Below are 11,542 nucleotides of genomic sequence, written 5' to 3'. Positions count from 1 at the left end.
AATCTTTCTTTTAACAAAGATGTTACAGCATTAATAGTATATTAGATAGCAGAACCATATAAATTATTGCATATATATTATATTAGCAGTACATAAATTGCTATTGTGTCTATGATGTTCAATACTAAAACTGAGAGTATGCCAGAGATCTTGACGTTTACTTTGACTGTACTGTATCTCAACAGCAAGAGAGGGTGTGCTTCATTTTGAAAAGAAGAAGAACGAGGAAAAGCCACTGTAATGCAAAAAACACATAAAGACAAGTTCATAAACTCATACATTTATCCTTCACAACCATTCACCTGCTTATAGCTTATACTATGGAATGCAGTTTTGTAGGGTAGAATATCTGTAGCCTCATACATCAAGACACACTTTGAAGCTACCGTACATCTGTAAGATCACAGGTGTCTCACACTTAAGAAACAGATACCAGCACACTTGACCGTGGTGTAGGACACGCTCGCACACTTCACCCCGTTTAGAACAAGTCATATTGTTGTGAAAGATAAGTGTAAATGTTTACATAAGGCATATTGAAAAAGTTGAAAGAACTCCTTTGACGCTCCTCCATAGATGTTTTTAATAGGTATTAAATAAGGGATATCCTGGATGTCTTTATTTTCCAAATGTAGTTTTCTGTCTTTTTCCACAAACATATTCCTTGGGGAGTGGGAATATGACATTTGATTGCAGGATGGAAAGAGTCGTAGTCCTCACTGGCGTCAACATTACAGTCTCCTTCACTGGCGTGAAGACAGATAAAGATGGCGCTAAAGATGGCGCTACATTCAGAGCCCCAGACAGGCGAGAGCCACCAGGAGCAGGGAAGCCAGGCTCAGAGACCCGGCGGCCATGACGCCTCCAACTGGAACACAAACACAGAGACATTTCAGTGAGAGTTTGGATTTCCATATGATGCATGATCATTTTTAATTTGTCCAGGCATGTTTGATAATGTTCAGGAATAAACATAACAACTAGGCCACTCTGTCAACATACCGTCATAGCTACAGTACTTCTTAGAGGGGGTGCTACACATGAACTGATGCCCAATATAACACTATAACATCACTTGAGTGAAGCACCATAATCCCTCAGAAGGAATGCCCATATATGGTATGTTGAGATATCATATCCCATCCACCTGAAAGGAATCCCATTAGTAAAAAAAAAAAAATCAATTTAAATCCCCCCACAGCTCCCCTTCCCAAGGGACATGAAATCAAGCCGTCAGGTGCCTGGACTCCACGATAAGGGATGCTGGGGGGCTTCCCCCAGACCCCCCCTCATCAAGATCAATTACAGGGTCTTAAGAGCCTCCGTCTCCCCAGCCAGATGGACAAACGGCGGTCGGGATAACGCCAGTGGGCCGTCACCAGGTTTTAGTCATGGTCTGTGGAGTAGAGCGCCAGCAACCCCCCATCTTACTCCTCTGATATACGCTACGAAACCCGAAGGGACGCCTCCTACCCACAAGCGCCATGACAGTGACAAATGACTGCATTTTTACAACCGTCATAATCCTGCTATCTGGTGACAGCCCAGGAACGAGCAGTCACAAAATGTTACCTTGCCGCAGTACACGTGGAATGGTGAACATTCATTCACTGGTGTTTGTCCAATGTTGTGGCGCAGACAGAAGATAAATCTGTATAAATCCAGCACGCATAAACTGAGCTTGATGTGTGTGATATTTTCTCTAGCTACAGAATAACATTGGCCGGGTTTCCCGAAACCTTCTTAGCGCTAAGAAGCTCTTTGAGTCTTATTAAGGCTCCGTTTGCTTGTTTCGGGAGTCTTAAGAAGACTTAAAGAGCTTCTTAGCGCTAAGAAGGTTTCAGGAAACCCGGCTATTATCTTTACTGGCAGGCGGTGATCGACATGCCTCTGGACTCTAAATTGAATAAATTAAACTTGTGGTTCGATACAAAACACACACACTAAAGTATTTCCAATCTTCTTGATGGTAAATGGACTTCACTTATATAGTGCTTTTCCACCTTAGCGGCACTCAAAGCGCTTTACAATGGCCTCTCATTCACGGTAGCTGCCATGCAAGGTGCTAACCTGCTCATTGGGAGCAATTTCCTCAAGGACACTTCAACATGTGGACAGTCGGAGCTGGGATTCGAACCGCTGACCCTTTGATCACTGAACGACCCGCTCTACCAACTGAGCTACAGCCGCCCCGCCCCATTTTGATAAAATATCCCATAGTCGGGAGCAGGAACTCGGCCTCACTATGACACCTCAGAGGTGGAGGCGACACCCCGCTATCGTCCTAACGGACCTGGACGACGCGGACGATGTCAGCCCACTCTCTGACCACGTACAGCAGGCACAGGAGCTCCTGTGCAGAATGGAGACAGGCTGTGCTGTGGTTGGCGTTTGACTAAATGCCAGGAAAACCGAGCTCATCCCCCATAACCTCCAGGACCACCCACCCCTAATGCCAACATGAGGCGCTGCTCTGAAGGAAGTCACCGGCTTCTAGTACCCGGGCTTATGGGTCAACTCGTCCGAGCAAGACCATAAAGTGAGGAAGACGCGTGCATGGAAGGCTCCGAATGGCATGACCGGTGTGTGGGAATCCAACCTCCCCCGACAAATCAAAACAAACTTTATTAACTTTATTTTATTCGTATAGCGCATGTCCTACACAGAGGCAACGCAATGCGCTTTACAAATCAACAAATCAAGCTCAGCTTCTTCCATGCGACTGTGGTCCGTTCTGGTATATGTGAATGCTGGACCTTGAAGCCCACCCTGCAGAAGTCCCTAGATGGGTGTTACACCAGAATGCTACGTGCAGTACTTAACATCAACCAGAACCAGCATGCTCCAAACCAGCATCTGTTCAGGGTCACCGAGGGTGAGTGAGACAATAGCAGCCAGGCCACCGAGGCTGGCAGGTCACTACCAGAGACACCGGGAACGCCGGTGGCCCGGAAACGCCGATGGAGGGCTCGTCCGAGGACGACCCGGAGAGAGCGGCGCGCGGAGAGAGAAGGCTTCCAAAAACGGGGTGTCACCTGCAATGCGCACTTGTGCCACCGCGCCGTCACCCCCCTCGGTGTAGGCGCGGACCTCCACCACGTAGTCACCGTCCTTGTGCATGGGGAGGTCTATGGACCGCCGGCTGGTTGTGTACAGAGTCCCTGTGGAGTGGCCAGCCTGTCTGTATAGGACCTACACACACACACACAGACACAGACACACACACACACACACACACACACACACACACACACACACATTACATTCCTGATAACACAAAGGAGATGGGACTGGTACGAATAGGGCTGGGTATCGATTTGAATTTCAAGAATCGATTCAATTCGATTCGATTCAATATCGATTCGGTTAGTGTTACTAGTGTTACTTCGGTTAGTGTTTTTTTGAGCTGTAACCTTAATTACATGACTGCCAAGTTATGCAACACATCAATACTAGGGCTGTGTATCGATACTGATTTCCAAAAATGAATGAATGAATGAATGATTGAATTAATTAATTAACTATCCATTCCTTCATTTATTCATTAAATAAAAGATTGATTTTGGGATTCATGAATCGATTCTGAATCATTTGATTCAGAATCGATTAATTGATTTTTTAAACCCAGCCCTAGGTATGAACTTCACCCACCTTATAGCCGTCTATTGTGGACTCGTTTGCCAAGGGCTCCACGTGCTCCCAGGCGATGTTGACTGACGAGCCTTTTAACTTCTTACCCAGGATTTTGGGAGGACGGCTCGGAGCTACAGTATCAACAGAACAGAGAAGAGCCATTACTGTATGGAATGATTCCCTGAGGTTTTAACATCTAATATACCACCTGATGTACCCCTGACCTACAGACTTTCAATCAATCAATCAATCAATCAAAGCTTTATTTGTATAGCCCATTTCATACCCAGAGGCAACACAATGCGCTTTACAGAGAACAAGGGAGGAGGGCATTCGACCCCACTCACTACATATTCCAGAGGGAAGCAAAAAAACAGTAATCACCCGGGGGCCAGATAAGTGAGCTGTAAAAATTCTTCCCTGACCCCTCTCAACAAGGCGATCGAGCAAGCTCCAGGAGTATGTTTGTCTACCGGCTAAGAACATTTATAAAGCAATACATTGCATTAAATTACATTTCAGAGTGAGAGAGGCTAAAAGCATCATAGGAGAGAGAATATTCTACGGACGTGCTACATCATCCAAGACTCTGCTTAAAACCCACTACTGTCATGAACTGGGCTACTGAGATGTTTCTCTTTTGTTTTTATGTAGTATGAATGTTTGTCTTAAATGTGTGCAGTTAGGAATGTTGGTTTGTTTATCATGTTGTCCTTTCTCGTCTTGCCATGTCACCGTTATGTGTTTCTGTTCTTTAGAGGCCCTAAACCGGTGTCATTTAGTGCGTGTTTAAGTAAAAGTGACTATGACTAAGACTACCCCATCTCCAAGCTGGAGAGGGGAGGCCCCTGAGTATTTCGTGGGGAACATACGGGCTTTCTTGGTGTAGATCTGGATGTGTTGGCTGGGGGGTCCGTATCCAGCGGCGTTGTAGGCTCGGACGGCGATGAGGTAGTGGGAGTCGGGCTTCATGGCCTCCAGCCTGGTCTGGTTCTCCCTGCTGGACACAACCACACTCTGGGCCAGCGCCTCACTGTCCTGCTTCCTCCAGTACTTCACCTGGGGGGGCGAAGAGGAGGGAGGGGGGGCTTTACTGGTATAGTCATACTAAGAGCTAGTCCAAAGAGGAGGGAGGGGGGGCTTTACTGATATAGTCATACTAAGAGCTAGTCCAAAGAGGAGGGAGGGGGGGCTTTACTGATATAGTCATACTAAGAGCTAGTCCAAAGAGGAGGGGGGGGGGGCTTTACTGATATAGTCATACTAAGAGCTAGTCCAAAGAGGAGGGAGGGGGGGCTTTACTGATATAGTCATACTAAGAGCTAGTCCAAAGAGGAGGGAGGGGGGGCTTTACTGATATAGTCATACTAAGAGCTAGTCCAAAGAGGAGGGAGGGGGGGCTTTACTGATATAGTCATACTAAGAGCTAGTCCAAAGAGGAGGGGGGGGGGGCTTTACTGATATAGTCATACTAAGAGCTAGTCCAAAGTTGGAAAGTGACTCAGGTAAGGTTGAAGGTAGACACGTTTTTGGTTGTAGTCACTAGGTTGTCCAGTATCCCTGGTGGACGGTCACTGGACGTGTAGTCTCACATAGCCAGACCTATCTCCACACTTCGCTGTGCCAGCGCCGGAGACAGGTCTGGCTTAGCCTCGCGTCACCAGTCTCTCCTCGGGGAGAAGAGCCTGGTGTCTATTTACTTCACTGCCTTAAGCCCGCCCCTTCTTCCGGCTCGAGCCTGTAGAGCCCGCCTCCTCCTCCGCGAATCTTATCTACTCAAAACTTCACCATGTGCAGCCTACAGTAAAAACATTACAGATCGGAAGATTATGCAATGCGTCATCCTAGGCGCTTCCCCTCTAGACCGGCGAAACAACTGCGAAAGAGACCGGCCCCAGACTAGGTCTGGCTGGACATATTACCATTCTGCAATAGTATTTATTTAAACCAATCGCAGTCGTCTTGGGCGGAGCCAGCCCCGGACGCAGCGACGGTGCTCTTGCAAAATAGTCTGGATCGAATCTGATTGGTGCCGAGACAATCTCTCGGCCCGAATCTGATTAATTTGCGTCGCCAGTCTCGCCACTGATTGGGCAGTGTGACAACGAATGACAAGTTTTATTGCCAAAACCTACATCCGTTGAGTCAGACTACTGGACGTGTGACTGACCTGGTATCCGTCCACGGTGGGCTGGAGGACGGGCAGCCACCATACGATGGCCTCGGTGGCTGAGAGGGCTCTGGCCTCCACGCTGCTGGGGGCTTCAGACAGAGCTGGGGGAGGAGAGAGACGGAGGGGAACGTGGGAAAAACAGTCTCACCTCACGATGAGCCGCGCACTCATGAACATAATGCCTTTTAGCTGCGACCAGCAGATCTATACTGCAGCTCGCTTTGTCAGTCGGTCGGTGCTCTATAGGTCGCACTGGCGGCGGGGGGGGGGGGGGGGTTTGGGGACCGGCACAACATACAAAAGCCTCATTAAGTTGTGTTGAGCATTTTATCCTTGTGTACAGTAGGCTACTGCCAGTAATTGCTGTATTAAATTTGGCATCAATTTTAGTATTAATGTCAGTGATTGCTGTATTGAATTGGGCAGGGGGAGGGAGGTGGGGGGGGGACTGGTGCATCTGGGCGTCTATCGTAACGCGGTGCCTAAGAGCGTAACATGGTTTGTGAGGCTGTGTGTGAATGCAGGTACAGTACGAGCGGGTGCATATACAGGCCATACTGTACGTGGTGGCAGCTATTACAAATTCACATTTGTTTCCTCAAGAACACGTGAAACGTTCCAGCGTTGCTTCATTTAGGGAATCCTAACATGGCACAGTCCCATATGATCTCTCCGCCTGTCTGAGGCTAATGGATCCATCAATCCAAGCGATCTGGCGCTGCTCCCTGGTGGAGCCCTCTGTGTTTCTGAGATCTGACGCGGTCTCCAGCAGCGCTGCTGGTCTCTATTAGCATGCGTTAATCACTGTATGGAACAAGTTCAGTGACAGAGATCTCTCTCCTCCTCACTCCTCCTTTCTCCGACGCGTCTGAGGAGTTGCGAGCCCCCCAGGCTGGCAGGCTGAGGAGTTACGAGCCCCCCAGGCTGGCAGGCTGAGGAGTTACGAGCCCCCCAGGCTGGCAGGCTGAGGAGTTACGAGCCCCCCAGGCTGGCGGGCTGCAGGCGCACGCTATCCGTTCCAAGGATGTTAAATCTCCAAACCGGGAACGCTCCCAAGAGCCCATCACACGCACGCCACTCGGACCCAGCCCTGACACACACACGCACGCACTTTCGCACCGCACACTCACAGATACATACACACACACACACACACACACACATTCACCTTGTACACCCCCAACGAGCGTAACCACGGCAACCAAGCATCTAGTTAACCCGGGTGACGCCGTGTGCCCGCGGTAATCTTGACCGTCTGTCAGTGGATGTTAATAAGTGGGCTAAATGCTTTGCATCCTTGGGTGAATTATCAGCTTTTCTGGTTCATGCTGCAGGTAAGTTCGTACACTAGATCTTTATAATCCCACAGCTGAAGGCTTAGACGCGTAACGGGGGATGGGGGTGGGGGGGGGGGGGGTGGGGGGGTTCACGTTCAAAGGGGTATTAAAATTCCTCACATTCATAGATGGGACTTGTTATTAACTGTATCCTGGTCTGTGTGAAAGTCCTTGTGGTGATCAGACTCTGACAGACTGAACCAGCAGAGTTGAGGTGTGGCATGTTGCATATTAGCCTACAGCAGAAGATCAAGTTGTCCCCTACACACAAGATACTGATTTGAGGTCAGTGTGTGTTTTTTCTCACTTTTGAGGAAGATCTGGGCTATGAGACCGAGAACTGATCCCGGATCAGGCCCCGTGGATCTATGCTCACCATCTTGTGCAGAGTAGATGACAGCCATGAGGCTGTAGGGCCCCTCTCCTTTACTGTTGAAGGCCTTGACTTTGACCTGGAACTCTGTGGAGGGGGGGATGGCAGAGTCCTTGTGGATGTAGGAGGTGGCCCGGGGGTCCGACACCATCACTTTCCGCCACTCGTAGTCGGTGTGAGGCTTAAAGGCGACGATGTAGCCAAAGTTGCGCCCGTAATAGTACTGGGGTTGGACCGGCTGGAGACAGAGAAAAACCCACGGTCTAGTTAACCACGGAACACAAAACGGAGCGGTTATCATCCATCAGTCGGGGCGTTATTTTGGTAGTTGCTATGACGATAAGATTCTCTCAGAATGTTTATTCAGAGGTCATGACATGCCATTGTACCAACACCTCCTTCTTGCTCAGGCCTCGTCTCCTGTGCTTGGCTGAGGTTTCATAGCACCATATGTGCGGCCGGCGCGATGTGCGTCAGGCATGGCTAACCTCTAAACACTCCCGCCTCATCCACCAGCTGCTCCGGGTCGGATGTAGCAAAGCCTCCGCTGAGCAGAAGGCAATCTGCTCACCAGATCCAGGAATTTGTGAAAGAGGCACCTCAGAGAGGGGAAGCTAGGTTTGAGATCGATCATGTATTTTCGCCGGTGACTGTGTTATGTGTCCTAAGTGAGACATTACCTACAGATACTGTAATGTAGTATTAAATGTGTGTGCCTGGGTTGAGAGGGGAAGGAGGAGTATGACATGGAATCTGTAATGTAGTGTTTTAATATGTAAATGCATGCTTTCATTGTATTGTACGAATGCATGTTTTATTGCATCATTTTTATTGTATTGTTGTATGTATATGGGACTGGAGATGGAAGTGAGCAAAAGCTATAATCTAGTACAATGCATCTTCTCTCTAAGGAGACTAATGTATTTGTATGTTGTCCCTGAAATAAACTAAATAAAATAAAAGATACAAAACTCTCTTCAGGTTGACAGGCTTTATCCTGGAGGCTATACTGTAATTGATAGATTGTGTGGTATAATGTTGTTTTTTTTCTCCCCCGTGAAAACGTGCTTTACTGTTCCATACTAACTGTGTCTGTGTTGCACTAGTTTGGACCACTACAGCAGCGCGTCTCATCTCTGCGCTTCCCCTCGTCCCCTGCGGTCAGACCGGAGAGCGCCTGAGTTCAGGATCAGACCTCGTGACGTTTCTATTCCGCCAGACCGTCCAGACCTACCTTCCAAGTGATGGTCAGCTCCCTGCTGGTCCCCCCGCCCCCTCCGATGTCCGAGGGCGCCACCACAGGAACTGCAACGAGACAGCAGACGCCAACCTCTTAGCCCACATGCAGAGTGTCCATGCAAACAGCGCCAAACCACATATTATACAGTACCCTGCCCCCGTTTCTCCTGCACACAAACAAGGCCAAACCACATAGTAGACCGTACCCATTCCCTGGCATGGCTACTGACACAGCGCCGCTCAAAAAGTATGATATCCATGTCTGCCCCCGGGCCAAGTGCAACACCTTCATGTTCGTGTGGGATCAATGCCACTGAGAACCAAGAAGGCAGGAGCGCTCCCCTTCTGTTCCCATAGCCCCGTCTCAACCGTCTGCTTTGTTTAAAGTGTGCTTTGGCCTCGATTGTAGTTTCACGAAAAGTTACCGTAGGTCTGTGATTTCAATCTTATAATTGAATCATTACATATGCATTTGAGTCAAAGTGCTCATTTGAGGTAAGTTATGTGGTTGGAAGGCAAGCTGCTGCTGAAAGTAATACTTTGGTATGGTGGAATCTTTGCTGAGTCAGTTATATGGTGCTAACTCCGTTTCTAAATGTGAATATGACTAATATGAGTGGCGCTTCGTGCTTCCCAGGGCTGGCTCGGTGTCCTCACCTGCCTCCAGAGTGGTGACCTTGGGCGAGGCGCTGCTGGGCTCCCCTGTTCCCAGGGTGTTGGTGGCGGTCACCCTGAACTCATACTCGGTCCAGGGGAACAGGTCCACCACCATGGCCGTCTCGGCGTTGCCCTCCACATCTGCGGGAGCTACAGGGAGAGAGGGCGGAGTTACGTCTGGAGGGCGTCTGGAAACCACACCGGAGTTCAACGAGGTGAGGTGAGTTCAGAGGGAGATCCAGCATGTTTCTACAAGTCTGCCAGTCAAAGTGGCCCTCGAGCCAGCTCAGCAGATAGGCTTGCCCTAGTGTTTATTTGGCCAGTGTGTGTGTGTGTGTGTGTGTGTGTGTGTGTGTTGTGGCAATCTGCCCAGCCACGCTGTCACACTGTCACCAATCCTCTGTTGTCCAAATCCCATCCACTCCTCTCGCGTCAACCAGCTTTGTATACCCACGGTGTGTGTACAGTATGTAGGTGTGCGTGTGTGTGTGTGTACAGTACAGTACTGTATGTGTGTGTGTGCGTGTGTGTTAGTGTGCGTGCGTGTACGTGTGTTTGTGTGCGTGCGTGTGTGTTAGTGTGCATGCGTGTGTGTTAGTGTGTGTGTGTGTGTGCATGCGTGTGTGTATGTGTGTTAGTGTGTGTGTGTGTGTGTGCGTGCATGCGTGTGTGTGTGTGTGTGTGCATGTTAGTGTGTGCGCGTGTGTTAGTGTGCATGCGTGTGTGTTAGCGTGCATGCGAGTGTGTGTGTTAGTGTACATGCGTGTGTGTGGGTGTGTGTGTGTGCGTGTATGCGTGTGTGTTAGTGTGTGTGCGTGTGTGTGTTAGCGTGCATGCGTGTGTGTTAGTGTGTATGCGCGTGTGTGTTAGCGTGCATGCGTGTGTGTGTGTGTGTGTGTGTGTGCATGTGTGTGTGTGTGTGTGTGTGTTAGCAGACTCACATGTGGTGGCGTCCTTCCAGTCCTCTGTAGAGAAGGAGTCCCTGCACTGGACCGTGTATTTGGAGACGGGGCTGTGGTTGTCTGTGCCTCTGCTCCACGTCACCCTCACACTCTTGTCCCTCACCTCCTCCACACGCACCCCACCTGGGGGGCCAGGCGGGCCTGGACAGGGGGGCGTAGGGGTGAGAGGGGGTATGGAGGGGTGAGGGGTGGTGTAAGGGTGAGGGGTGAGAGGGGGTATGGAGGGGTGAGGGGTGGTGTAGGGGTGAGAGGGGGTATGGAGGGGTGAGGGGTGGTGTAGGGGTGAGGGGTGAGAGGGGGTATGGAGGGGTGAGGGGTGGTGTAGGGGTGAGGGGTGAGAGGGGGTATGGAGGGGTGAGGGGTGGTGTAGGGGTGAGAGGGGGTATGGAGGGGTGAGGGGTGGTGTAGGGGTGAGAGGGGGTATGGAGGGGTGAGGGGTGGTGTAGGGGTGAGAGGGGGTATGGAGGGGTGAGGGGTGAGAGGGGGTATGGAGGGGTGAGGGGTGAGAGGGGGTATGGAGGGGTGAGGGGTGGTGTAAGGTGTAGAAGAAAGGCAGTCTGTCATCAAAGCCAGACTCTGGATTTCTGATGCAGAAGAGAAGATTATTCCTGGTACAGTAATGTGCTGTGACACTATTGTGAATGCCCATCAACTACTGGCACAAGGTTAATGTAAATTTAATGTGTATAATATGTTCTACTTATGCTGTAGATACTCTTGGGGAGAAAGGTTGGCAATATTTCTTGGCACTGTTCCCTGGCTATCAAAATGTCTACCTATTCATCAATCTTGCAAAATGTTAGCTGTAGGATACACATATAAAAATTGACACACTTTCACTTTCCAAGTTCCCTCTTCAAAACATGAGCCAGTCTGACAGTTTGTATTTGGTGTCCATTGACATACATGGACCCAGCTTGAAGGTTACGTACTGTAAAAGCTTTTTAATCCACTGTTTTTCTAGGTCCTACTGACCTTTCTATTCTCCTTCCACAGCAGGCTAATAGAAGTCCCAGACAGGCGGGGTTACGGGAGCTAGCATTAGGAACCAAAGCCTCGCAGCGCCCCCAAAACCTGTCAGGATTTAGTCTTTCATGCCAGCTACAGAACTCACCACAGAGCACTAAGGCGATTAAAGAGTCAAGAGTCAGAAGAGCCTTAATGCTTC

At 49.6% G+C, this 11,542-nt stretch overlaps 1 protein-coding gene across 1 annotated transcript in view; it reads right to left on the bottom strand.

The window, feature by feature from the left end:
* Nucleotides 1-458: 458 nt before the first annotated feature.
* Nucleotides 459-11,542, bottom strand: part of cntn1a (contactin 1a) — an 89,286-nt gene continuing 78,202 nt past the window's right edge. Inside the window, exons 16-24 of the mRNA XM_084452996.1 lie at nucleotides 10,354-10,515; nucleotides 9,413-9,562; nucleotides 8,751-8,821; nucleotides 7,520-7,754; nucleotides 5,804-5,907; nucleotides 4,506-4,692; nucleotides 3,652-3,764; nucleotides 3,036-3,192; nucleotides 459-868 (exon numbers count right to left, since the gene is read on the bottom strand). Of these exons, the coding sequence (XP_084309122.1) occupies nucleotides 792-868; nucleotides 3,036-3,192; nucleotides 3,652-3,764; nucleotides 4,506-4,692; nucleotides 5,804-5,907; nucleotides 7,520-7,754; nucleotides 8,751-8,821; nucleotides 9,413-9,562; nucleotides 10,354-10,515 (1,256 nt within the window). The 3' untranslated portion in view covers nucleotides 459-791. The remainder of the gene's footprint in view (nucleotides 869-3,035; nucleotides 3,193-3,651; nucleotides 3,765-4,505; nucleotides 4,693-5,803; nucleotides 5,908-7,519; nucleotides 7,755-8,750; nucleotides 8,822-9,412; nucleotides 9,563-10,353; nucleotides 10,516-11,542) is intronic.

Source organism: Borostomias antarcticus, assembly GCF_949987555.1.
Source record: "Borostomias antarcticus genome assembly, chromosome: 18".
Classification (NCBI taxonomy): domain Eukaryota; kingdom Metazoa; phylum Chordata; class Actinopteri; order Stomiiformes; family Stomiidae; genus Borostomias; species Borostomias antarcticus.
The sequence above is the reverse complement of the archived record's forward strand: the minus strand, read 5'-3'. Positions and strand labels throughout refer to the sequence as shown.